General features: G+C 43.6%; 4 protein-coding genes and 1 long non-coding RNA gene across 5 annotated transcripts in view; 3 read left to right on the plus strand and 2 right to left on the minus strand.

The window, feature by feature from the left end:
* Nucleotides 1-4024: 4024 nt before the first annotated feature.
* hadhb (hydroxyacyl-CoA dehydrogenase trifunctional multienzyme complex subunit beta) lies at nt 4025-8108 on the minus strand. Its single transcript, XM_008313395.3, has 15 exons — nt 7966-8108; nt 7275-7353; nt 7155-7196; nt 6958-7054; nt 6780-6824; nt 6595-6694; nt 6321-6408; nt 6052-6239; nt 5792-5972; nt 5421-5542; nt 5250-5329; nt 5110-5157; nt 4907-4994; nt 4503-4742; nt 4025-4426 (listed from the first exon to the last, which is right to left on the minus strand). The coding sequence occupies exons 2-15, from the start codon at nt 7345-7347 to the stop codon at nt 4391-4393; spliced, it is 1428 nt and encodes a 475-aa protein (XP_008311617.1). The 5' UTR covers nt 7348-7353; nt 7966-8108; the 3' UTR covers nt 4025-4390.
* A 263-nt stretch (nt 8109-8371) lies between these two features.
* LOC103381161 (bis(5'-adenosyl)-triphosphatase-like) lies at nt 8372-9134 on the plus strand. The gene has a single exon (XM_008313394.3). The coding sequence runs from the start codon at nt 8513-8515 to the stop codon at nt 8969-8971; it is 459 nt and encodes a 152-aa protein (XP_008311616.1). The 5' UTR covers nt 8372-8512; the 3' UTR covers nt 8972-9134.
* A 2350-nt stretch (nt 9135-11484) lies between these two features.
* On the minus strand, nt 11485-21573 carry gareml (GRB2 associated, regulator of MAPK1-like). The gene is made up of 7 exons (XM_008313393.3): nt 21371-21573; nt 18642-18782; nt 15876-16006; nt 15607-15772; nt 14636-15486; nt 13650-13819; nt 11485-13368 (listed from the first exon to the last, which is right to left on the minus strand). The coding sequence occupies exons 1-7, from the start codon at nt 21480-21482 to the stop codon at nt 12753-12755; spliced, it is 2187 nt and encodes a 728-aa protein (XP_008311615.1). The 5' UTR covers nt 21483-21573; the 3' UTR covers nt 11485-12752.
* On the plus strand, nt 21455-24515 carry LOC112487263 (uncharacterized). Its single transcript, XR_003050195.1, has 2 exons — nt 21455-21586; nt 24411-24515. It is a non-coding gene; the product is annotated as an uncharacterized LOC112487263 (long non-coding RNA).
* Nucleotides 24516-24565: 50 nt separating this feature from the next.
* The window catches only part of syne2a (spectrin repeat containing, nuclear envelope 2a), a 55764-nt gene continuing 53664 nt past the window's right edge, over nt 24566-26665 (plus strand). Inside the window, exons 1-2 of the mRNA XM_017033843.2 lie at nt 24566-25639; nt 25867-26081. Coding sequence (XP_016889332.2) covers nt 25982-26081 — 100 coding nt within the window. The 5' untranslated portion in view covers nt 24566-25639; nt 25867-25981. The remainder of the gene's footprint in view (nt 25640-25866; nt 26082-26665) is intronic.

Genomic DNA, 26665 nt, shown 5'->3' on the forward strand with positions numbered 1-26665 from the left:
CTCAGTCTCTCTCTCAGTCTCTCTCTCCCCTCCCTTATCCTTGTCCTCCCTCCCTGCCTCTTCTGCCTTCTCTCTCTCTCTCTCTCTCTCTCTCTCCTTCTCCCTCCATCGGGCGATGCTCCTAACTGCGTGCCGGAGGCCAAAATGCAGATGAGCTCTGCCTCGCGTCAGGGGGAGCTTCTGCTCTGCTTAATTATCTGTGTGTGTGTGTGTGTAAGAGAGAGAGGGAGAGAGAGAGACTATGGGAGAGGGAGGGAGGCAGAGAGAGAGCTCATCCACTTACAGGCCCACACACACTTACATTCACACACAGTCCATGCTGCTGCTGCTGCTGCTGCTGCTGCTGCTATGCTAAACAGCAAGGCATCCTGGGAATTGCAGTGACAGCTCATTTTGGATTTTTTTTTTTCCAAGGCCTGTGTATAAAAGCTGCTGAGAGACAACCTTTCCCCCCCGCCCCCCACCTCTCCCACTCTCTCTCTCTCTCTCCTCCCATCCAACACACACACGTATGATTTCTGCTCTCTTTTTCCCTGGTGCTCATGGGAATGGGTCCAGGCCTGTCACTAACCCACCACCGCCACCTCCGTCCCCCCCTCCCCCTCACCACTGCTGTGACAGGGCTTGTTGACAAACGCCAGCAGTCATCAGGGCACCATGGGAAATCTCCTGCCACCATTTTGTCAGCAGAATGACAGAAGTCGTTAATGTCTCGCCTCTCGCCCTGACACGAGACGCCAGGGCTGACAGACTCTGACACGAGCCATACACACACACACACACACACACAGAGAGAGAGAGAGAGAGATGCACACAAACACCGTGGAAGGGATACACACGGCTGCTGCAGTCACACACACACACACACATGTGTGGTCACAAACACACCGTTCATGTCCATCCTTCACTGTTCCTTATCACACTCATATCAGTCTGTGTGTGTGTGTGTGTGTATGGATGTTTAGTGTGTGTGACGAGGGAGTGTTAATGAGGAAAGGTCTATGAATGTGTATGGCTCCTAATGACTTGTACTCCAGTGTGTGTGTGTGTGTGTGTGTGTGTGTGTGTCTCAGCTCTCGTTATAGATGCTGCGTTTGTGTCTGATCAATAACATTTACAATCCCAGCAGGAGATGGAGCCTGGCGGACAGGCCTAACTGACCGTTATGAGAACATGATGAACTCTGGACAGAACACACACTCGCTCTCACACACACACACACACACTTACATGAGCTCACACAGTCGCAAAGCCCAGAACAGACACACAAACACAGATACATCGGGGCAGCTTCTCTGGACGGCCAATTACCGTTCCTCGTAATCCACTTGCTCCACAGCCGTCCACCTGTGTACGGCCGCTGTACAGCCGAGAGGCTTGTTTGTCTGTGTGTCTGTGTGTGTGTTTGTGTTGCTCTTTCACACAGAATACAACCAAACTCCAGCTTCATAACCACAGCAGGGCCCTGATCAAAACAAGCTCAGAGCTGGCCGCTCCTGTTAGGGAGTTAAGTGTGTACGGAATGTGATGTCCGGTGATGTGGTTCCTGCAGGGACGCTCACAGCACAGCAGAGTGTGACGATGCTGAACGAAGGTGTGTTGATATATTTTTTCGTGCTGAGGCGTGTCCAAACTTTGACCCTAGGGCCACTGGTCAATGCAGGGGTCGTTTTCGACATTTTCCCGTCGTTGTTTTCCAGGCTGATGACTCTGAAACAGGCAGCCTTTACTCTGTCTCAACAGTACCTGCAAAGATAAACTGCACCATCCTTAAGTACTTTTCTGCCGCTCCTGACTCACTCATGCTTTTATGGCTCATACTTTTTGAGCGTTGCCCTTTTTGACCTTGTCTATACTTTTTGTTTTAACGGCATACTCAAAGCTATATTTTATATCCAAGTTTTTTTTTTGTTTTTTTTTTCAATCCAAATCATCACATCGGATCTCTGTTAGTAAACTGTTGTGCGCTCCTTTGTGAACCCTCATCACTCTGTGGCACACTGAGCTCAGAGCAGGTGGAAGGTAACGCAAGCAGGAGTCAAGTGCAGCCTTTCAGCAGGTGCCGCCCATGTGAACCCACCATAGGAGGAGATGAAAGACCCTCCCTCACCTCCCTCGCCCCCTACATTTCCCCCCTATTTCCTCCACCTCCACCTCCCCACTCTCTCGCTGAGGTAGATTTGTCATGACAGCAGCGGGTGCATTCGCCAGTCATTCCCCATAAAAGGTTCCGTCTGATCAAAGACCCGCTGAGGCAGAGGGAGCAGCGTGGAGGCGGCCCGCTCTGTCTGCATGTGTCTGCGCGTCTCCGGTGTCTCACAGGGTTGAGACGAGTTTGAAGCAGTTAAAAAAAAAAAAACACAAAACCCTCTCCTCCTCTCCCTCTCTCTCTCTCTCTCACTTATACACACTCCCTCTGCCTGCTATTTACATTTGAGCTGCGTTTTGCCTTGGCGGTAAAACATTGGTTTTTACTCCCGTGCCTGCAGCTGCACGTGTGTGTGAGTGTGTGTGTGTGTGTCACAGAGCCGACTGCATTAATCTACTCCCTGCTGCTCAGAGTCGAGGATTTCTTCAACTGGAAGAACTAAATGTTCAAATACATTTTTAAAATGTTATAGCGTTTGGTTGAAGCAACGTTAACAAGCCCTCAAAGTCAGAGGGTGTGTGTGAGTGTGTGTGTGCAGTTTAGTTTCCTCTGAAGGAACATTTCTCATGTAAACATGGGTTTTTTTTTAGGATATGGAGACAATCTGAGGTGGTCTGTGTGGACATTAAAGACACCGCAGACCAGGGGACAGTGGTGGTCTGTTTTCTGATGGTCTTTAGCTCTGTATGAACTGGGTCTTAGGCTAACTGTTAGCTCATTCTGGCCTACGTTTAAGAATTTATCTTTATCTAAGGTAGCTGTTATTCTGTTTTTCAACTTTCTGGCCGTTCTTGTGCACGCACGTTTTATTTATTTTACATTTTGGATACATTTTCTAGAAACACTGTAGCATGATCTGACTGTTAAGGCACAGAAAACTAAGATATTTTAGGGATATATGTCTAGAGCATTTCTATACACTAAATATATTGTGTTGGGGGGGGCACACTACCATATATCTAAAAGTGTTTTTCATGCAGTCAAATGCACTTTTAATGCCTCTGTACAAGTTTGTGTTTTTTTGCCAAAATAAAACCTCCTCCCACCTATTATTGAGAAGGTAAGGCTGCAACCTGAACTTTCAAGTCGTCTGCCAGTCACGTTGCTAAATTTAAATATTCATGCTGCTTTTAAAACACTGGGAAGCCCAAACATCCCCTCTTTACCTCCTCATTAACATCAGGGCTGTTGTCAGAGGCAGGCTGCATCAGTCAGCATCAATTAATTGCAAGGGAAACTGAAAGCCGGCATGATGCAGGGACCCTATGCAAATATGTTGTTAAAAAAAAGTAATGAAAAAGAAAAAGATTGGTGATGCAAATTTGGAAATCATTTAAAAAAAATGAAGCCCAGCCCCCATCCCTGTTTCTCTGTAGGTTCACTGTTGTTGTTGTCAGCAGCACAAAAGCTTTCTATACATTGATCTTCTTCCCTGCCATGGTTTCAATCCCTGCTGAATTAAACCAAATGCCGCTCGTCTCCATCTGCTGTTGTCCGTACATCAAGGGCCTCTGTCAGCTCAGAACAGTCGATCATTTTTGGGCAAAGATGCTGAAAAAGACTTCAAAAGATTAGTATTGTCCTTTAATGTTTTATTGTATACTAAAAAAAACAGCACGTGTATTTCATCTTTGCGACTTTAAGTGCATTACTTGTCAAAACCCAGACTGACAGTTTTTAGGTCAAAAGAAGTAGAATAGCAAATGCTGAATTTAGGGTGTGTAGCTTTAGCTAACAAAGCTAATAGTTTGCTAATAAAGTGATACACATTCTAAGGTTAAAAACTTTCAGCTATTTTTTAAAACCTTTTTCTTTTCTGATTGTTTATTTTCATATATTCCACACTTGTCAATCATCTTTGCCTGTGGTAGAGACATTTGTTTTAATCACTTTTTTTATTGTCCACAGTTTGTAAGAAAAACAAATATCACAGTGTATATAAACATTAGCACTGTGGCTTTATTAAACTTTGCTATGTTACATTTGAACAAGAACAACCTCGAAAAGCCATTATTAAAGGCAAACAATTTTTCTCAGCAGCTTCCTGCTATAATAACAAAAGAAAACTCCTCTTAGCCACGTTTTCATTTACACAGGCTTCAGTACAAACAGTCACTAACAGAGTGAGAACAAAGCCAGGTGGCGCCAGAGCTGTATTTACACTGTTTAGATGTCAGTGTGTGTGGTCAGTTGTCTTGATAAAAGTTCTGAATTAGTTTAACAGACGTCAGGTGGAGTGTGTTACTGTGGATACGCCTCGATCACCATGGCGTGACCCTGAGGAAAACACAAGACAAGCAGGTTAGGGTGACAAAGACGATTTATGTTCCCGATTTATGACACCTTTCCTTACCTGTCCTCCAGCAGCACAAGCTGCCACCAGTCCGTACTGTCCTCCCTCCTTCTGCAGCCTGTGGGCCACTGTGGTGACCAACCTGCAGCCTGTGGCACCGAACGGGTGACCCAGGGACAAAGAGCCCCCCCACAGGTTGAACTTCTCCATAGGAGGAACTCCAACCTTCGTTTTTCTTCCCATATACGTCTGGGCGAACCAGTCTGAGTCCATGGCCTTCAGATTTGCCATGATCTGACCCTGAGGGTCACAGAGATGTACATAAATATAATCAGTTTCTAAGATGTAAAACAGTCAAAACGATGTTTAAAGACCTGAAACTTAAAAAGTCTTTAGGCTGAGTGTGTGTTTAATCCACACCGACGGTGGCTAACACACAGACCAAACCTTGTATATGGACTTACTGCAAACGCCTCATGGAACTCAAAAACATCAATGTCATTCAAGGTCAAGCCAGCACGTTCCAGGGCTTTGGGTGTGCCGTATGTTGGTCTGAAACAGTAAAAAAAAATATTAATAAATGTTGTGCTTTTATCAGCATCTAATGCTGATTTATAGTAAATGTACGCATACAGTTGAAAGTGAGAAAAAAATAAATTAAATTCACCCTAAAAGCAGTTGATCTTTAGGGTCCTGGGACACGTAGACAAAATCTCTGCCAGGATAAAAATGTCATATGAATTTTTAGGAGAGGTGTCACTGAGGTCAATTCAAAATGTTTACAGCAAACATAACGGGTGAGGTCACCTGAGGTAGGCTTTGGGCTTAAAACCCATCGCCAAGGCTTTCTCTTCAGACATGATCAGCACAGCAGAGGCACCGTCGGTCTGAGGACACGTACAAAAAACACGAGTCATGTTTAATGTAATGTCATGTCATTGTCTTGATGGTTTGCTTTGTGTATTTGTGTGCACTCACCAGGAAGGAGGAGTTGGCAGCAGTGACTGTGCCGTGAGGTTTAACAAAGGCAGGTCTCAGTTTGGACATTTGTTCCATGGAGGACGGACGGATGCCGTTGTCCTTGGACACGATGTCACGACCTGGAAAAATCCATCCAATCGTCAGGTACAACAATACTTTGTGTTGAGCATATATTTTTGCTACAGTTATGGCGTTTATAACGTTTAGCAATTTATTGGCCTTTTTTGACCTAGTCTGTTCCTAACCTTTAGTCTTATATAAAAGTCCCAGCATTTTGTCAAATCTACAGCATTTATTTCAAGCCCTTGAACATGACAGTAAACATTCTCCATGGTCAACTAAATGTGTCCAGTTCCGGGGGTCTTTACCGGGCACTTTGAAAGAGATGACGTCCTGCAGCAGACCTTCATCCTGGGCTTTTTTAGCCAATGAATGTGACCGCAGAGCAAACTCATCCTGCTCCAACCTGGAGACCCCGAAAGCAGCAGCCAGACGGTCGGCACTGTGTCCCATGGTTTCGGAGGTGGAGAACTCAGCCACGGCAGGAAGCTGCACCGGGGTCACAAAAGGTCAGTGAAGCTGATAATGACAGTAACGTAAGAATGAAGTAGAAAAAACCTGTGAGAACCTCTGGGGCGAGGTGGGCCATTCTGATGCTGCCGATCAAACTGAGCCTCTGTCCCAGGGTCTTTGCTCTGTTGAGGGCCAGCATGATTTTCCTCATCTTACGGCTGTGGCGGATGGGAACGTCAGACATAAACTCCACCCCTCCTGCTACAACAGCGTCACACTGACCTGCAGCTATCAGACCGACAGCTGGAAGAGGAAGAAGAAACATTAATTTATCATTATATATATATATCGGTAAAACGACTAAACTTTTTTTTTTGGACAGACCTGACGTCATTGCCTGGTTGGAGGAGATGCAGGCCATGGTGACGGTGTGAGCCGGGATCTTGTCAGAGAAGCCTGCACCAAGTGCTGCCTGAAGTCACAGCAAAGTAAGAGAGATTCACGAAAGACATCTTTGTCACAAGAATTGTTAAGTGCTGCCTGAAGTCACAGCAAAGTAAGTGAGATTCACTAAGGACATCTTTGTCACAAGAACTGTGATTCTAGACACTGGTTCAGTTTCAGAATACTGGTCCAAAGTAAAACTGTGTGTTGCTACCTCTCTTGCTACATTGCTGGTTTTGACCTCCTGGATGACGGTTCCATAGATGATGTAATCTACAGAGTCTTTGGGAATACCCGTCCTGTTCAACAGTCCCCTAGGAAAAAAAAAAGTCAAATATTTTCATTTAGTCATTCACAACAACTGGGTAAATTTCAAATCTAACAGATCTAGTAACTTACTGCAGAGCTGCTCTGGCCAGGTCGTGAGGCATCAGTTCAGCATATCTGTAAAACATGGAGCACAAAAAGTTAATCATACATTTAATGGCAGGAGGCTGTGGAAATAATACTCCAGTCAGTCTAGATTTGTGTTCGCAACTAGACACGAAAAGACAGGAAACCCAGAACATAAACGTACGTGGTTCCAGACAGTAGGAAAGGGGTTCGAACTCCCTCTACCAGAACTATGTTCTTCATACCGGGTCGGGCCAGAGTCTTCTTACTCTTTGTCTGAACTGAAAGGAGAAGACAAACAAAAATCAGAGGTTAGTTGAGTCAGAAGAATAACAAAAAAATGATGTTAAACTTATATTAACGTGACTGGTGATGACCTACCCTGAGCCTGAAGGTGGGCTGTTGAACTCAGAGCTCTCGTCCCTGATACACCAAGATTAAAAAAAATAATAATTACAACATAAAATCAACAAATGAATAATGTAGACAGAGACAACTTACCAAACTGCAGTGCCCGGGAAGGGCCGACGGAGCAGCTCCGCAAAGACTTCAGCATCAGCATCAGGGCAGCCATAATGTTCTTTTAAAAAAAGAAAAAAAGGAATTTAACAAAAGAGAAATAATTAGTCTGTACTTTTGTTTGTATTAGCAGCCGGTGATTCACGTACTGTAACTCTCCCTGTTAGCATGAATGCACATTATTAGTGGGGTATAACGTGACCGTGTGCATTTAGCTGTTGTTCTTTAAGAATACAGTAGGAAAATTCAATGGTGAGACACTTTTTAGTTGTGCGGCATTTATAACTTGTCGGTCACACAACCCAACCTCTATACACCCGCTTGACCCTTCACCTACATTCACAGACCACTGGGGTAGAAACAGACAGTACGCAACTCAATCTAGGTCAAGTCTTTTTATTTAAATAGACAAAGGCATAAACCGTTAAAATGTCAATTTTAAATTAAATATATATATATATATATATATATATATACACTTTTTAACAACAACAAGTAAAATGTGAGAGCGCATATATATGCTAAGCAAGCTAGCTACTACTATGCTACTGTTCCATTCAGTGTTCGTGAGGATACAAGTAATGACAAAACAGACGTATTTTTAAAAAAGATCAACACAATTTTTCATTATTTGCATTTAATTTTCTGAGCACATGGAAGACGTAACACTTACCCGTGCTTGTGTTTAGCCTTTGTCGATACTAGCTCCCTGTCAAAGGACGAGCCACACTGTTCAGAGCTGCCGGACTACAAAATCATGAACACTTGGAAGGACCTTTAGATTATTTAGGTGCCCAAACTAATGCCTGTAAATGATCGGTTGTAATAACACAACAGTTTTAGGGTTAAAACATTATATATATTATAGTAATTTACATTATAGTAATATAAAAACATAATTAATGAAGTCGTTATATAATACAGCAAAACAAAGGCGGCCCAGTTTTTTTATTTTTTATTATTCGATTTTAAATGCAACAACACTTACAGAGATCATTACATACAAACTGCCAAATTATACAAAAGCATTTTAATAATTCTAAATTATGGGACAAAAATGCGGAAGTATATTAATGAACAGATCAGAAGCCGGAGAGAGGCGGGACCTCAGAGGAGGAAAACAAACGAAGCCGTCTGTTCCTCCAATGGACATCGCTGGTTATCACAACATCCTGTCTCATTATTAGGTAGTTTGAATCGTCAGTTGATGGTTAGTTAACATGTCGACCCTACGCTTTGGCCAACATTTAATCAAAACCTCAGCGGTGTTCCTGCGGACGGAACTGTCTTTTGCGCTGGTCAATAGGAAACCCGTTGTGCCCGGACACGTGTTGGTGTGTCCCCTGCGGCCGGTGGAGCGGTTTAGGGACCTGCGTGCAGACGAAGTAGCGGATTTGTTCAGCACCACTCAGATCGTTGCCAACCTGGTGGAGAAGCACTTCCAGGCCACGTCCCTCACCATCGCGGTTCAAGACGGTCCGGAAGCTGGACAGACCGTGAAGCACGTCCACGTTCACGTGCTGCCCAGGAAGAAGGACGACTTTGAGCGGAACGACAGCGTCTACGATGAGCTGCAGAAACATGACCGAGAAGATGAAGATGCTCCGGCCAAGTGGAGATCAGAGGAGGAGATGACAGCAGAGGCTTCAGAGCTGAGGAGGCTCCTCCAGAGACCCTGAGACCCAGGACCCCCCCTTAGACTGGGACTTAATTAAAATAATTAGAATAATTTAACCTCGTGGGCATCACCATCCATTCAAGTTTTACCTCATTTTTCTTTGGTCTATGTTGTTGTACCCAAAAAGGCAGCATTGGATTAAATACAAACATGGTTTGACTGAATTACCGTGTTATGATGCAGATGATTTATTAGGCCAACCTAACTGAGACAACACAGTTACTGCAATGTACAAGTAACACTCAACAAGGGACTCTCCAAAGGTTTCCACCATATTGAAATTAAACTTGAAACAATCATTCCCAAAGGTTTTGTTGGATTTGACAACAAGAAATAGTTTTGTAAATAAAATCTTACTACCATACAGACATGAGTATTCACCCATATATATGGAATCCCTCTGTGTGAGGGATATTATTAACAGTACCTGATTCATGAGTTGAGTTCAGTCGTCCAATCTTCTACTGCCTTCTCCTTTTCAGTGTCATGGTGGAGCTGGTGCCAATCCCAGTGATCATTGGGGCGAAGGCAGGATACACTCTGGACTGTTCTCTAGTCTGTGCTGTTGCAAGGTCAAAAACAAGACTCACGCGCACACACTGGTCAGTTTGGAGTGTATGACTGTGGGAGGAAACACACACACACAAAAACAGAGAGAGAGAGAGAAATAACATACAAACTGTTGATGGAACCACAGATTGTTCAGATCATCTTCAGGGCCGTGACTAAAACAACTTCTTTGTGGCCACTATGTGACCCAGTCTATTGTCTTGGTATATTGTAAATCTGAACCTGTTACAAACTTTTTTTACGTACATAAAAACAAACGATACACATTGGGTTTGACCAATGGATAAAAAAACATAACAATTGCAATTGCAGAGCATAATTTTAGCTTGTGTTTGATACACAAACCACATGTCGACTGAACTTGGTCTTATAATAACCAGGTATAAACATACATCGTTCTCACCCGTAGCTGCATGCAACAAATAAGACTATACTTGTGAACTTTTTGAATTTGTCAAAAAAAAGTGCATAATTATACAGTAAAGAGCCGCCTCCAGCAGTTTGACACCTCGCTGTCTAGATTTTTAGCTTTCTGTCCACACAGTTTGGGGCTTGCAGTTTGGCTACTCTTAGAGTTAAAAAAAAAAAAAAAAAGACTTTTCATCTATGCTCATCATTCACCGACAGGTTGGTTTATGGATCCTTCCGATTTCCCGCAGTTCTCACTGTGCCTACGCAGTAAGTGTCCTTGAGTAAGGACGCCGTTTGAGTGCACTCATGCTATTTATGCTTCACTCTCCAGGGACGGCGTTAAACTTGCAGAAAATTAACATAATACTACACTGGTAGCCCTCTGTCTGACGGTCTGCCTCCATCAAGCTCCAGCACACGTCAGCCACCAGCTCAGGGATGATGTGGCAGTTATACGACTCAATGATATAGCAGCTCAGGAGTGTTAGTGTTGGTGGGTGGGTGTGTGTGTGTGTGGAGTGTGTGAGACAGTGCATACATGTCAGTGAGGAAGACGGTGTGTGTGACAGTCCTGACTGCCTGTCTCTGTCTCAGTCCTTCACTGACAGATGACATGATTAATCAGTGTGTGTGCAATTCTCTCACTCTGGATATCACACTTCTCTAACTTTTTTCTGGCACGCCCCCCCTCTTCCACCCACCAGCTCCCCTCAGACGCTGGAGAAACTTCATAGTAACCTACCCCAGGAAAAAAAACAAAAAACAAGTATCATTACTAAACACTTGTTTGTGTATTCATCTATAGAAGTCGTTTTATTTAAATCCATCTCCTGGTCATCTAAGGGCTTGTGCAGTGGCTTCATGTCACCACTGGAGGGCCTATCCTTAGTTTGAGAACCACAGGATAACACCGTTGGGTGTTTTTTATAGTTAGAGGTGGGCGTGATGGAGGCTCCACCAAAATGTTTATTGACAATCTGTCACTCAGTGCACAGTGTCAGAGATCACGTGACTAATACTGCACCTGGTTGGTGTTAATTCAGGTTGTGTGTCTTCAGGTATCCTTTTTATTTTGAGTTCTGTCCAGTGCTCTGAGATCAGTGAAGAAAAACAGAATCTCTTTAATGAATTATAACCCTTTAAATTTCAAATTAATCTTTTTTTGAGATACATTCTTCAAGAATGTGTAAATCTTACACCTGTTCCCTGCTGTGATGTATTCATATATTCACTTAGTTAATTGGGAGAAGTTTCCTCTCTCTGTCTGTGGGTGTGTGTATGTACTGTATATGCGTGTGGCATTTGACATGATGCTGACAGGCAGGAGCATCAGGGCTGATAAAGAGGAGGAAGATGGGACAAGTGCACCAGCTGGTGGAGCCTGTGGGTAAAATCAGCATGTGGCAGATCTTTGTTCTAGAAATTCGACGTGAGACTGTCCTTAAGGAAAACCGGTGAGATTTTATAAAATGATCGTACATACTGTAAGGAATATATCACAATTTTTCCTCAAGGCAAAAAAAAAGAAATTAATTTCCTCATTTCATTTCTATTTATTTCATATCATCATTCATTCTTTTCTTCGTTGCTGTTCTTACAGTGGCCTTGCAGATGCAGGATCACACAAAGGATGACAATAATGTGCATTTTTAGCAAAACCAAAAATGGAGACAAAACAAACACAAACAAAAAAAAAATTATGAAAGGAATTTGCCATCAACAGGCAGCAGCAGGGAATTTTGGGAGCATGGAATTTAACAAGGATCATTTCAGACGATGACAGGAAGCAGCAGAAGCAGCAGTGTTTTTGTCAATCAGAAAGAAATCGTATGAGATAATAACAAATTTGTTTTGACCTTCATGCTCACAGTTGTCTGACTAAATCAGACAAACTAACAATAATTCCCAGCGTGGCTGAGATGATGGTAGCTCTGTGTAAAAACACAGTTTTAATCATCACCTGCTTTTTAAGCAAAGACAAACGGTACAGTCTTGATTCAAACTCTACCTGGAAGTAATTGTCTGTACCATGTGTTACTGATTCATTTGTAATTTTAGATCTGCTAATATTTATCCAGAATTCTAATGTTTAGATATATATATTACATATAATTTTAAGGGATGCTGAATGGACAGGTATCTAGGGAGCAAAGCAAATTTAAATTTTATTTTTTGAAAATATTTGCAGATTAAATTACTTTGTAAAATCAAAATCAGTTGAATGGAAATGTATGTAATCATTTTTATTACAATTCCCATCCATAGTTTTATTTTGGCAAAATCCAAATGTTTCTATAAATTCACGCTTCAATTATGTGATTATAAAAGTCACAGCCGTTCCATTAGTCTCTTCATCTGTTTTTTTTTAAATTATTATTAGTAATGTTTTGTTCGTTTCTGGGACTGTGGTTTCTTCCTCAAACTTTCCAGCATGTCGGCCAGACAAACATGAGCAGCACTCACATTTTTATTGTAGCATAAAGATTTACTATTTCCCCCCCCAAAACACGAACTGGAAGCGGGGCCCAGGTTCCTCCTGACGCCCTCTGCTGCTGCCAGTTGTTAGTAAACTAGTCCCAGTCTGTGATTCAGACAGAAAATATGCAGTCAGTCTGTCAGAAAACGTTTGGCACAAGGGCCAATCAAGTGTAAGAGAGTTTGACTTGACCACAGGGTGGCGTGGTTTGACCTCGGCGTCAGTCAGAGTGGGGCTCAGCAGCCAGCTGGTCACAGTGGAAGGCACATCGGAGAAGGCTCAGCAGCCGACAGGCACATTATCAGGACTGAGTGTGTGTTCAGTGTTAAATCTTGGGCCTCCAGCCCTGTATGAACTGTGTGATCTTGGTGACGTGGAGTCGGCTCAGGTGGAAGTCATGTGACAGGATGTCCTCGGTCAGCTGCACCAGGAGGCTGCCGTCGATCCGCTCCCTCTGAAAGATGGCCACTGCCGCTTCGGAGAGGCCGATGAACCGCAGGCACGCCGACACCTCTTCCAACGACAGGGCGGACAGGTCCGCAGGTGGCCTCCAGGAGGAGTCAGGAGGCGCCGACGGGCCTTCGTTGACCCCTACACACGTTCCACCACCCTCTGCGCCTCTGAAGGAATCTGTCGTCGTCGGATTGGTGGTGGGCTCAGGGGAAGGGCAGGGAGACTGGCGGTTAAAGGGGTTCAACGCACCAAAAGGGGCAAATCGACTCTGAGGAGGAGGAGGCCTGAGTCGAGGTCCAGAGGAAGACGAGGAGGAGGTGAAGGAGTCCGTCCACGGCTCCACCCAGGTAGCCTGCGCCGGCTGAGGGTTGGCTGTGCTGTCTGCAGGAACGGCAGAGGCCGGCTCCGAACTGGCAGGGTTGGGAGCGGGGCAGTCGGCCCAGGAGCAGGGGTAACAGTACAAGGAGGTGTCTGGAGAGGGGGAGCAGCTGAGACAGAGCAGGAGAAGTGGCATCAGTGGGACACACTCTGTCTGACTAATGAGACAAATGTCAACACGTGAACTGAAACATCAGTCTTTTTTTTCATCTTTTGTCATATTTAGGAATGTTGATTCACATCAATTAATCAGGATTAATTGTGGAAATTTACATTTACGATTAATCATGATTCATTCACAGCCACCCTGTAATGAATCCTTTGACTTATACACCATAACAAAGACTAATTTCTACATGTTTTCATTTTCAACACAGCTTTCACCCCATACCTGTCCTGAAGTCCAGAGGAGTAGAAGGAGAGGTTGGGTCTCGGTGAGTTGGAGGTCTTGGGGAAACGAGGTGGAACGGGAGGACTGGGGGCGGGGCTGGAGATGGAGCCCCCTTTGGAGCAGCGAGGGGGAACCGGAGGAGCAATCAAGTAGCGACACTCCTCTCTTACCTACAAGGAGAACATGAGTGAGTAGAACATGTGCATGTGTGTTTATGTTTGCTCCCATTGGTCAATAATAACATCCACTGAGTTACTCTTTAACTTATTTACATTCAACTTAACTCACAAACTTTCTCACACAGGAGCAGGGCACACACACACACACAGCAGAGAGAGTCTTGACAAGTTAAATATCAGTAAATGTGGAACAGAGTGTGTGAAAGGCTATAATTCAGCAGCCCCCTCCCTCTCCCTTTTTTTAAACAGTCATTAAATCAACAAACCAAGTTAATGCTCTTCTAAAAATACAGATGGCTCAAACTAAAATATAAGAAGGGAACTGAAGCAAAACCAAGAACTCAGATACATTTTCAACATCCTGGGCTTCAAAACTGCACTAAACGCTTATTTAAAACACTGTCATTCCTTTAAAACTGATGGAGATAAAGAAATATGAATCATATGTGCTGACGTTTTGAATGTAATCACAGAGCTGTAATGCTTAAATTTAAAAATTTTGGGATTTAAATAATAATCAGACAAATATTAAAAAAAAAAAATTATACAGATCTGAATCCTGACTTATGACGTAGGAAGTTATTACTGCAAGTGAGACACAGTGTACAGATCTGAACCTGTGTGTGTGGGGGGAGAGTGGGGGGTATAAGTGAGGTTTAAAAGCTGTAATGTATGAATCATTTATGCGTGGCGTCCTGACTTTTAACCACCGGATGCTGCTGAGGACGGACCAGACACAGAGAGTCGGAGTGAGACGGACGTGACAGACAGGACAGGTGATACTGACTGACACTGACTGACACTCACAGCATCAGATTTTGGAGGTACAGGCGGCGGCGTGGACACTCTGGTCACCACTGTCCCCAGAGTCCCGTCCAATGAAGAAGACGAATGGAAAGTGATGAGGTTTGGTTCTTTCCCCAAGCTCTCTGTGTTCTGATTGGTCCAGAGTTCCTCGTAAGGGATTTCCTCACTGGTCCTTAATTCACTCTCAGTCCACTCTGGAGTCACGTACTCCCTCTCCTCACCCGGGCCCTCCCCTAGTCTCTCTCCAAAAGAGTCCCTGCAGCGCTGTGATAGGCTGTCTGAAACCCCGCCCCCGTACCCACACATGGACAGCCGCTGTAGCGCTGGCGCTATGGAGTCCTGACCCGACACGCACACCCGTGAGCGGCGTGGGCTCACACACTCCTCCGTTATACACTCCAGCTCCGGTCGGGTTTCTCTGACGGCCCGAGAGTAGCCGTCCGGGTCGAACACGTGTCTCATCAACAGGTTCTCCAGAGCCGCGGTGTGAACGGAGGCCTCGGCCACGTTGAACCTGGGCATGCAGCGCAGCAGCAGGAAGTGGGAGGGGGAGACTTCCTGTTGACGCAGCACCATGCACAGAACCACCGTCTTGCTGACGATGTTGAGCAGCTTGTAGCGATGGCCTTCCCGGACAGCGTGGCGGTCGTAGGGATTTCGAGGGGGTCTTGAGGGTACGGACACGTTGACGGGGAGGCGCACCCTCTCGATTATGCTGCGTACCGTGTGCTCCCCACCCAGCATGCCTTGCTCAAGAGGGGAGCGTGTGCAAAAGCGACCGCGGCAGCCAAAGGGCAGGCTGACACTCTGATTGGTCCGATGGTTCATGCAGACCAAACAGGGAGTTTTACCTTCAACAGCAGAAGATAGAAAAAATAGATTGGTCAAAAAGGCGAGAGGCAGACAACCACGAAAGTCTGTCTGCAAAGAAAAAAAAGTCAACATGAAACTCTGAGTTTGGCCTTACTCACTTCTGGGAGTCTTTCCCAGCCGTCTCAGGAGGGCACTTAGCCCTGTTTTTTCCTTTGAGGGAGTGGCACAGAGAAGCTCCGCTTTCCCCATGAGCGACAGCTCATCTCCAGCCTGCAGAGTGAAGCTGTAGGGCTCACTGTCTTCACTGAACTCTCCTGACACCACCTGCAGAACACACACACACACGAGCGGACGGACACAGTCCTCCATCACTACAGCGGCCAACATGAACACACCAGATATATCTGGTTACGAAGATGAAATGAACCTTAACACTAAAAGTAATGGTCTCCATGACGAAGACTCTGTCGGGGAAGACTCCAGCAACTTCTTCCACACTGGAGAAATACTGGACGGGATCCCTGACGTCCCGGTCTTCATCCAACAACTTGAACTTGCCTAAGGAGAGATAAAGAAACAGTTGGAGAATAAATGAGAAAAGACAGAGGAATGGCACCGTTCATGTTGCGTTGTAGTTGTAGTTGTAGCGATGATGGCTGACAAGGTGAACATGTGATGCAGAACAGGGATGTGGAAAAAGTGTGTTCTCACTCTCCCTGAACACACACACACACACACAGATTGATTGGGGGTGAAAAGGATACAAAAACACCTCCACGACCTCTGACCTGGCACCAGCTCAACACCAATCAACAGCTGACAGGGTTGGCATGGCAACCAATAAAAGACCTCCATTCTCACGCAGGGCAGAGACTCATCACCATGGTAACACATACACGCTCACTCACACATTCTTGCTTTCCTCTCTGCCCCCACCTCACCCCCCTGGCCCCCCCGCTCCTGTCTGTAAACTCTTCACACCCGTTCATTCTGGTTCTGGGTCCGGTGACAGTGTTTGTGTTCTTTACAGTGAGTTCTAGTGTTGTAAAGAACCACGGTGGACTCCCGGGCAGCAGCTTCAAATCATCATTTAGGTTGAACTGAGATAACCCTGAGAGGATTCTCCTGCTCCGTCTCCCAGAGTCAAAGTGTTGGTGTGTGAAGGAAAACAGACATGAGAAAGTTTCTCTCTTTTTTTTTTTCTTTTTGTCTGGGAGTCGGAGCGGAATACTAAACTCCACTTCCCCTCCAGCTCTTCTTTCTCCTCCACCTTGTGCGGCCAACACACACAGGACCTCCACTAGGATAAGGAGAGTCCAGGCATCGGACAATACCAGCAGGTGCCACTTTTCACCAACATCACCCCCCCTTCCTCCCCGCCCTCCAAAACATGACCCCAAATAAAACCTGAGCTCCAGCTTGGAAACTCTTATCTGGACCTAGATTAGTTCTGTGATATGTCACTGCCGTAGAAAAGCTACGGATTCCACCGTGGGAGTGAGAAAATGTTTCAGGGGTTTTCTCCTCCGTTTCTCCTCTGCTCCGACATTACAACTCAGACTGCGGCGCCACTCGCTCCCCAGAAATCCATTCACATCGAAAGATCATTCAGCCTTTTTTTTTTGTTTGCTACACTTCAGGCATCCCAGTCTCTCATTGATGAACACAGGATGATACGGACGTGGTGATGTCAGAACCAGAGGAGAAGAGACGAGGAGGAGGAGGAGGAAGGAGGAAGGAGCATCCTGTTGTCCGTCCCCAGGGAGACACCTATATTGCTCTCATCCTAAGCTTATTTGGACTTCCTGTATGAAGTCATCGTGGAGACATTATCTCATCACAGGACGTGTCCTCTGATTCACCAACAACAACATCAACAGCTCAGATGTTGAACTTAAAGAAAGACAAATAGAGGTTTTAATACTGCTGTTGGGATAAATCCACACTGATTGTTGTCAGCACTGAGGTCATTTTAATCTCCAAACCAACGCTATTGCATGACGAGACACAAACAGTATTAAAACCAGTTCTTTTGCAACAGATTCTTAGACGGGTGCCAGAAATCAGACTTCTCTCTGTGTGAGTCACACATGACCTCCACTTCCCGTCACCTCTACATCAGCACTTTTCTAGGTCCAAAAAGCAACTAAAAAGAAACTGCACCCCCACTTACACACCCCCACATATTAACATTTAAGAACAAGCATGGGAAAACTGTGGCCCGTGGGCTGGATACTGCAAAATGACACAATGGGCCGGACACAAGGAACACAACAAGCGTCCCCTCTCGACGCCCAAATTAGTGTTTACTGTTTTTTCAATCCCCAAATTACAGCTATATTCAACGGTGTAGACGTGCTAAGGTACAAAAGTGTGTACTTTTAATATGACTATTCCAGCTTCTTCTTTCCTCAGCAGGACTAGCGATGACACACTCCCTGTGATAAAGTGTCTTAATCGACCATGATGTCAGCGTCCCCTCCTCTCCCCCCCCACCCCCCTCTGCAATAATTCATTTTCCTCTCCAGGAAAAGGAGCCGGGGAGGCGGCGGCAGCGGTGGCAGCGGCAGTAGTGTGAGGTAACATCAGCCATCCATCAGTGGAGGAAGCAACGGAGAGGAGACATTAAGATCCAGTTACACAGACAGACGGATGGATGGATGGACGGATGGATGGATGGAGGCCCGGAACAATGGGATCGTGAGAATGAGCGCCGATGAGGTCATACAGACCAGACTCATTCAGAAAAAAAAGGAAGAAATCAAACTGAATGGGCAGTAGAGGGAGGGCAAGGTCAGTGCTGGGGGGGAGGAGGGGGAGTGTATGTGTGTAAGTGTGTGTGTGTGTGTGTTCACTACAGATTTAGTAATTGTTCCGTGTTTTATTTTACTGTTTAAGGACAAATATGAGGAGTCGAAAAACTCCTCCTCGATCCACAGTGTTGTTACACTGAGAAGATACAATCTCACAGTGATTCTTGTCGTAAATAAACAAGTCATTACAGAGTATCAGGTCCCTGAATCTAAACACAAGTACTTCAAGAAGTATTACTATTCAGCAGAAGTATTGGGCCCTGTACTTGGTAATGGAGCTTCTGTAGAGTTGATGGACAAATATTTTTGGTATTTCTATGACGGTGGTATTGCTGTATGTGTGTGTGTGTGTGTGTGTGTTTATGTATGTACACACTCACCCTGATACTGCAGAGGAATGTCAATCTTGGGTCCGATGACGTAGTGTCCCTCCTCTAAGCTGTGGGCCGTCACCGTGGTCCACTGACGGCAGGAGTGCAGCAGAACCACATCCTCCTCTGACAGACCCTCCACGCATTCACCTGAACACACACACACACACACACACACACACAGTGAATTTAGGATAAAGAGAAACTTTCTAGAAAAGTCCAGCGGTCTTTAGTTCCAGGCCTCAGCCTGTGGCTCAGACACGGAAAACACTAAAAACACACACACACACACGCGGTCCAGGATCCAGTGTTGGTAATTACCAGCATCAGTGATGCTTCAGCACACCTAACCTACTAATCATGACCCAGCTCTGCCTTCGACAACCTGCAATTACACAACCCACACACATACACAACTGCACACACACACTTATACACACTCACACACACACAGAGTTTTCCAGCGAGCCATGGTGTAGCACAACGACATTGATTTCTGCTGATGTACTGCAGCACAGACTCCTGCTAGTCTAACTTTATCTCTCTTACGTTGACTGTTCAAAGTTACTGCATTTCGCTCGTTTTATCGGTCGCCACGCAGTACTTTTCGAAGTAGATGGGACGTCGATACCTCTGTGAATGAAAGAAGATGACAAAAAAAAAAACGTTTTGGTGACATACAAAGTAACATTTTCTAGTTATTTGATTTAGTTACACGCCTGACCTACGTGTCCATCTTTGTTTGTTTGTAGCACCCCCTACAGGGGAGAAGGACAAAGCTGCCTGCTGTTTGTAAATTCAGAAATGATCATAATAATCATTCTCTCAAATATTAATTATTTCTAACTTTCACTGTAACTTTGAGCTGTACTATAGCACAGAGGTCACCAACAGGAGGTCCGTGTCTCCGAGAGTGTACGTAAAGGTACGATGTCTTTGTAAATCAACGGAGAAAATACTTGTCTACTTTAACTCTTAAGAAATGTCTATGTTTTACCTCAGTAACTTTACCCTATCTTTTTACAGTGATTCTGTAAATGGATGTAATCAACAGGTGGTGCGCAATCCTTTCAAGGACGGTGCGGGTGATATGTGGTAGGAAAACGTTTTTTGGATTTTTTAAAAATATTAATATCGGTATTGACATCAGTTGACAAGTCATGTTTATGAAAACCAATGAAAATGCCACTATAGAATTTATATATTTTATATATAAATATAATTTATAATTATAGGCAGAGAATGCTGTCATCTAAGCTAGTTGTTAATTACCATTTGAGTGAGTGAACAAACTGATGTACGACATTGTGGCCGGGGTGGGAGGTGACAACACCGCCGCCTTGTGTCTGACTGGTGCGTAAGGTGCGTAAATGCTGAGGAACTTGGGAACCTTTGGGAACAGAAAGGGAACCAAGGCGACCTCGTAGGAGGAAAAGCTGAGGGTTCTCCTGCTCGTTGGTATTCAGCACATTCACCGACAGATTACACATTTACATATGAAAAGAATTGAGCAACACTTTAGCAGCAACAACAGACACTTTGTGGCTTTGCCTCCAGGCCTCGCTGGACTGGAACAACTTTGGCCGCGACATCCATCGGCAGCCAGTTCCCAGCATTAAAAACACATCAGAGGTGACGAGCGGAAGTTGACAAACGAGACACAAATGTGTCACAAAAAGGGACTGGAAATGATCAATAAACTCCTCCAATCTATGTAGCCACGAAAAGTCCGTGTCATGGGAATAAACTGTGCAGCTGCATGAAGGCAGAAAGATTTAAGAAGAAATAACGGAAATAAATTCGGGGTCTCTTTCAAAATAAGTGCATGAGCGTTCAGCGCTAGGTCACGTATAATTAAATTTTTTTTTTTTAATTCTCACAGTTGGACTCATTTGACCTGAAGATTATTGAATAACATTATAGGGTTGATCTAAGTCATGAGAAGATTATTGAATAACATTATAGGGTTGTTCTAAGTCCAGTACTTTTACAGTTTCACATTTTTAACATTCATATATAAATATGTAAATGTGATGAGTAATTAATTTGACAGACATCATTAATTATGAACTCATTACTGATGGACATTTTAATTTACATTAAAAATAAATGTATTCAAATGTTTTTTTTCTCATTGATGCAGCAGGTTAAACTGTGTCTTATATTAAGTCTTAATCACCAATGTTAAAATCCATACAGAATGTTGACATCGTTATTCTATTTAAATAAAAACAGTATATAACTATAGCTGGTTGAGGTTAATTTTAAAAAAGAGGCGTTTTTACGTTGTTTTGTTTTGGTTTTTTTAAAGATTTTTTCTTTGCAGCGCGTACTTTTGTTTTTGAAAGACTTGCACCGGAATCGTGTGTTTTAACGCTACAGTTTGACGGACCGCTTCACAGACTTCTGTAAATTATTACACTTGTTCTTACAATGTTTTTTATTTTTTAAATTTTTTTTTTTGCAACGTTTATGCACGAAAACACACCAAACCCCAATTTGCAGCACAACATTTGAACGCATTTCTAATCACATTCATCATCGTTAAAGTAACGACTCCCCCCCACCCCGACTGTGGATCAGAGCAGTGAAGGCGAACAGTTGTTAAGATAGAAAAGATAAGAGAACCGAAAAAGTTTTTTAAAATGTTTTGTTTGTTTGTTTGTTTTAAAGAACTGTCTCTTTGTTTCACTGTTTTCTTCGACGCTGGAGGCTCCGACTGGAAGGCTGTGTCTTACCGTGAGCCAGACGAACCAGAGTGGGCAGACGGAATTTGCTGACCACCGCGTCCAGCGGCAGCGACACCGGGCTCCAAGTGATCTCCGACAGGCTGGAGGACAACTTGTCCATCGTCGCGGGTCATCACGGTACCGGAGATAACGGCGCTGGTGAGGATGAGGGTGCGGATGGTGAAGGTGATGGTGAGCGAGAAGATGGAGAAGTGGAGGAGAGAGGTGAGTGTGGAGGCAGAGTGAGGCAGAGTTTCGCCATGTTTGAATGTAAGTGGGTGAGAGCGAGTGAGTGAGAGAGAAAGAGAGAGAGAGAGAGAGAGAGAGTGGAAGCGAGAACTGGACCAGAAACGGGTTTCGCAAAATGTGGGTCGGGTCCCACTTGTGGTCTCTAATGTTCAGAGCTGGCAACTGGAAAAGGAACTTAATATATACGTAATATAATCATATAATTCATTCATCAGTATTGCTGCCAGTTATTTTCTCTCTTCATATAGTCAACAAATGTTTAAAGGTTGTGAAAAAAAACAAAGTTTTATCTTAGTATTGGCAGGATTTTTACTCAACTAACAGATTTACAGGAGTCAAAAATGACGATGTCATACTGTTAGGGTTTTTCCATTTAACCTGCTAAGAACTTGGTGGTTTTGCCCATTAATGATTAAACCGCTTTGTCCACACGTTTAACCAGTCACTTGCGTAGGTGGAAAAAATGGGCTGAATGTCTCAACTGTCTTCTAACTCTGTGTAGTTTGACGGTACTACAGGAAAAAAAAACCCTAAAAGAGCACACACTATAACTTCTCACTGAAAACAAGTGTCCACAAAATGAGTCAAATTAGATTCAAACACCCACCACAAATCATGTGATGTTGAACATCTGAACACCGTCCAAGTTACCACATCATTATTATCAGAAACCACACAGTATATTCAGTTATTTCTGACTAGATTTTGTCAGAATATCAGTTCTGCTTCTGCCAAAGTAGGCAGTCTGTTCCACAGCACGTCATTTGTGGAGAACAGAGTGAGTCAGCCCGGGTCTACAATTCATAATCACGCCGTTCGTCCGTTTGATAAATACTTGGTTAAATTAGTAATGTCTGGTTTTCTGAAACACACTCGCTCAGTTCTAAATATAGGTTCATTGTAGTTTAATCGTAAAAGTTAAAGTATAAACCCAAACTGGAGCTTGAATAACTTACTCACTCACTCACAGGACAGTCTGGAGCTTGAATAACTTACTCACTCACAGGACAGTTTTTTTCCAGAACTAAAACCTTCTGGAAGTGTTTTAGATTGGACGTCGTCCACCTAAATGAAAAACAATTCTGGATTTTGAATAATAACTTTATTTGTTCCATATTAACAAAAAATAAATCAGACAATGAAGCTGGACTTCGGCGCAGGGTTCTTATATCACAGCAGGGCCCAGGGGAGGAGACCTCAGTGGGAGGGTTCTGCAAAAAGACACAATAAGATCATTTCAGAGGTGCAGCGTAAATGAGCGTCACTGAAAAGACCTACCACCTAAAAATGTACTTACTGTCCTTCACTGCCTTCTTGCCTGGCATGGGAAAAAAACAAAAACAAAATTACCATCAAATTACTTAATTCTTTTTTCATGTGTTCTCTATTCTCTGTGAAAAACACTACTGATCTTAAGCTCACCACCATAGGAGACTTTGTAGTAAAGGTAACCCACGAGGGCCACTCCAGGCCACACGTCCGCGTACAACCTTGCGTAAGGTCGCATCTGGGTCCACCAGTTTGCAAAAAAACCACCTGTCATCTGCAAGTGCAAGCACAGGTTCACTGTCATTCAACCTTGGTAGAGACATGACTCAAGAAATTAAAAACAAATGGCAGTGAGTTGAACTGCAGCAACACCGCTTTCTGACTTTTTTTTTTAAATGCTTGAGACCTAATTGGCTTCGGAAATGTAGAAGAGCAGTATTCAACCTTTATTTTTGACTGATTTATACCCAGTGTGTACCCAGTAGACTCATTTTAGTGTAATAGTAGACTCAATAGGAGATGAGCTAAATATATGACACGTCTTTTGGTAACTTTACTGACTCAATCAGCACACTTAAGTCATGGACCAGGTTAGTTAAAATGCAGTTATACCACCCCCTGGTGACTCAATCAGCACACTTAAGTCATGGTTATTGAAACTGCAGTTATACCACCCCCTGCAGTAAATAACGGGGGAGAGACAGAAATAATTATTTCTTCGTTATTTCTTCAAGACAGTTTGACTATTTTAATATCGCAGTGCACGATAAATAAATCTAACGTAATCAGATCTAAACGATTTAAGTATATTATATAATCCACTATTATATCATAACGAGCTGACAGTGACCGCTGACTACAATAAGGTCAGGAAAAGGGACAGGAGTTTAAGGTTTTTAAAGGCCACGTAAATCCAATTTCTCTACATTCTCAGTTGCCCTGAAACCGTTTACAATGGGCGTCTCCAGTAACTAACCTTATTTCATAACCGTTAATTTCATTAAGTTCAGCCAGGATAGCAGCAACTCCGTCGCTTGTGATTCGGTCGCTATTAACATCAGATGTTTGTCAACGAGCAGAGTAAAGATACAGGACGTATGTCAAAAAAAGGTAAAGACTTCTGTTATAGACAACGCACATATACCAAGTTAGGCTAAGGCGAAACGAACATCTCTAATTTGTAAACAGCGAAGCTAACTAGCATGTTAGCATCGTCCATTGGGCAAATGAAAGAGATAAGGCTAACTAGCCTTAGCAAAAAGCTGAGCTAACATGCTCAGTACCCTGCAAAATTCGTACATACAGCAGTTGTAAATTTAAAAGTCAGTACTGTTGTGTGTAGTGTTCGTAGGTTTTAAGCGTTACGTGCGGAAATTCCACATAAATAAATGCTGGCTCTTTTGTACCTTTGAGTTTTTCCACGCCGCAGGAAGGTCAGGACAGTAGCTACCGCTAGACGTCAAAGTCGTGGAGGAGGAAGTCTCTTTCTTCTCTAAATTCCAAACCACTGCAGCTACGTTTTTGCCCACAGCACCAACTAATGGACATACGCTACAATGCAGTGCATTCCAGGCATCCTTGTACAAATTGGGGGTTTTGACTCAACTAAATAGAATATAAAATACAATCAAGATTGGGGGAATAGAATATAAAATACAATCAAGATTGAAAAAAGAAAACAGCGACTTCAAAGGTAAGTAATACAAAAGTACACGTAATGTCTTGTATTTACATCATGTTTTAGAAGAAACTTTGATTACACACAGATTGTTTTTTATGTATGTAGATCTCAATGACTTGGTTGTGTTGTATTTTTTTTAAAGAATGATAGTTTATGAAAAATGTATACAACATGAAAACAATACTGCACTTGTTTATGTATTTATTAAATTCATCTACACAAATACAACATATATCTTTTGTCCAAAATCACAGACTATTGTCAGTAGGAAAAGTCCACCAAAGGACAGGCACAACAGTTTTGGGATTTTTATGTGAATTTTTATGTTTACCAGTGTAGTCTTTTGACCAAATTTAGGGAAAAACTCTGAGAACTGAAAGAATCAATCAACAATTGTTTCCTTCCACTAAAACATCGAGAGAGTTTTTTTTTTTGTTCGCTCTTCAACATGGTAGTCATATTAAACAGGACTAGAATCTTATTAGGAGCTACTGTGAACTGTACCACATTGTAATAAAAAAACAAAAAACCAAAGTGAAAGTGAAAGCATCCCTGAATAAGTGTTGCAGTTTCTGGGAAGCTCGGTAGAAAACTGAGACTGTTTCCATGGATGCATCAGAGTGAAAGTATCTGTGACTGTCTGTGTTTTTGCTGCGTAGCTACATCAACAGCATACAAGGAGTTTATCAAGGTAAGACAAAAATAAACCGTTGTTTATCTGTGTTCTGTAGCAGCAGATCTACCAAATCCTCACAAAAAAACAACAGTCTAATGTGAGCAGTGATTTCCTCTGGGGTACGAGTGCCTCACAGCCGGGTTTGTGTGAGAACTCACAGGAGTGTTTAGCTCTAGCCGACCGTGAGAAGCAGTGGGCGGGGCCTTTCACTCTGCGTTGTACTGGCACCAGGTTGAGGAAGAGACACCTTGTTTTTAAGCTTAGGTCTTACACAGTAGATCAGCAGATGCAGGGCTGTGCCGGTGTGGAAGTACACACAGCTGTACACACAGTACTACATACATAACTGCTACTGTGGGATAAGTAGCTCTCAGTGGTGTCTGATGACGCTCTCCTGCTGCAGGTGTGTGTTTGTGGCCACGCCATCTTAAAGTTCTCTACGGTCTCTTCCTCTAGAGCGTGTTCTTATCTGCTTTGTGAGCTCTCCGTCTGTGTATTTGCATGTGTGTACTTGTATCTGTGTGTGTGGTACAGTGAGGGTGTGGAAGGGTGTGTTCTTAGAGTGACTAATCAGGTAACACACATTTATTGTTGGAAACCTGCTAACACCAGTGTATTCACTTTCTGCAGGGTTGGTACCGGGGATCTGTCTGTGTTGATGACTCACTGACTCCTGTCACCTGACCCCCCAGCCCCCACACACACACCCCCCGGAGATCGACTCTGTGCTGCAGTTGGAAACTCCATGGCTTCAGGAGGTGGTGGTGATGGTGGTGCTGTTTTGGCAAAGGCGGAAGATGAAGGAGTTCCACAGTTTGGTGACAACATGCACACACTCCTGCAAGGTGAGTGCATTCTTGAGCAGAGATGAAATGTCAAAAGTTATAAAAAATGCATTGATTTAGTTACCTTACATTTTGACAATTGTGAATATTTCAAACATTTATGACATTTCGTCATTACGTCATTTGTCACAGTTGAAGACTTACACAAAAAGTTCAGTTATTTCATGCAGAAAAAACATTATTTTTGTTAAAGATCTAGGGATGCAGACCTATTTCAGGTACCATACTTTATTTACTTGTATGTGCAGCAGGCTACAGTTGCTAATCTGTAAATGTATTTACATTTGTAATTTATTACATTGATGTAGTTACTGAAAACATTCCATTTCATGGACAAAGAGTCTGGTGTTGTTAAAAAGTCACGTTACCTGAAGCACCAGACGAGGAGAGTCATTCATGTTTGAATTGTGCTGACAAATTTCACTGTGTTGTGTACCGGTTGTGTCAGGTGGGTGGGAGGGTGGAGTCGCATGATTAGGTTTCCCCGCCTGGCAGGATTTTAGTGAGTCAGAGAGTCGGACCAAATCTGAGCCTCAGAACGCCACTGTAACAAATCTATTCATTCATCACAGACTAATGGTCAG

Source organism: Cynoglossus semilaevis, chromosome 7 (genome assembly GCF_000523025.1).
Source record: "Cynoglossus semilaevis isolate Cse_v1.0 chromosome 7, Cse_v1.0, whole genome shotgun sequence".
Classification (NCBI taxonomy): Eukaryota; Metazoa; Chordata; class Actinopteri; order Pleuronectiformes; family Cynoglossidae; genus Cynoglossus; species Cynoglossus semilaevis.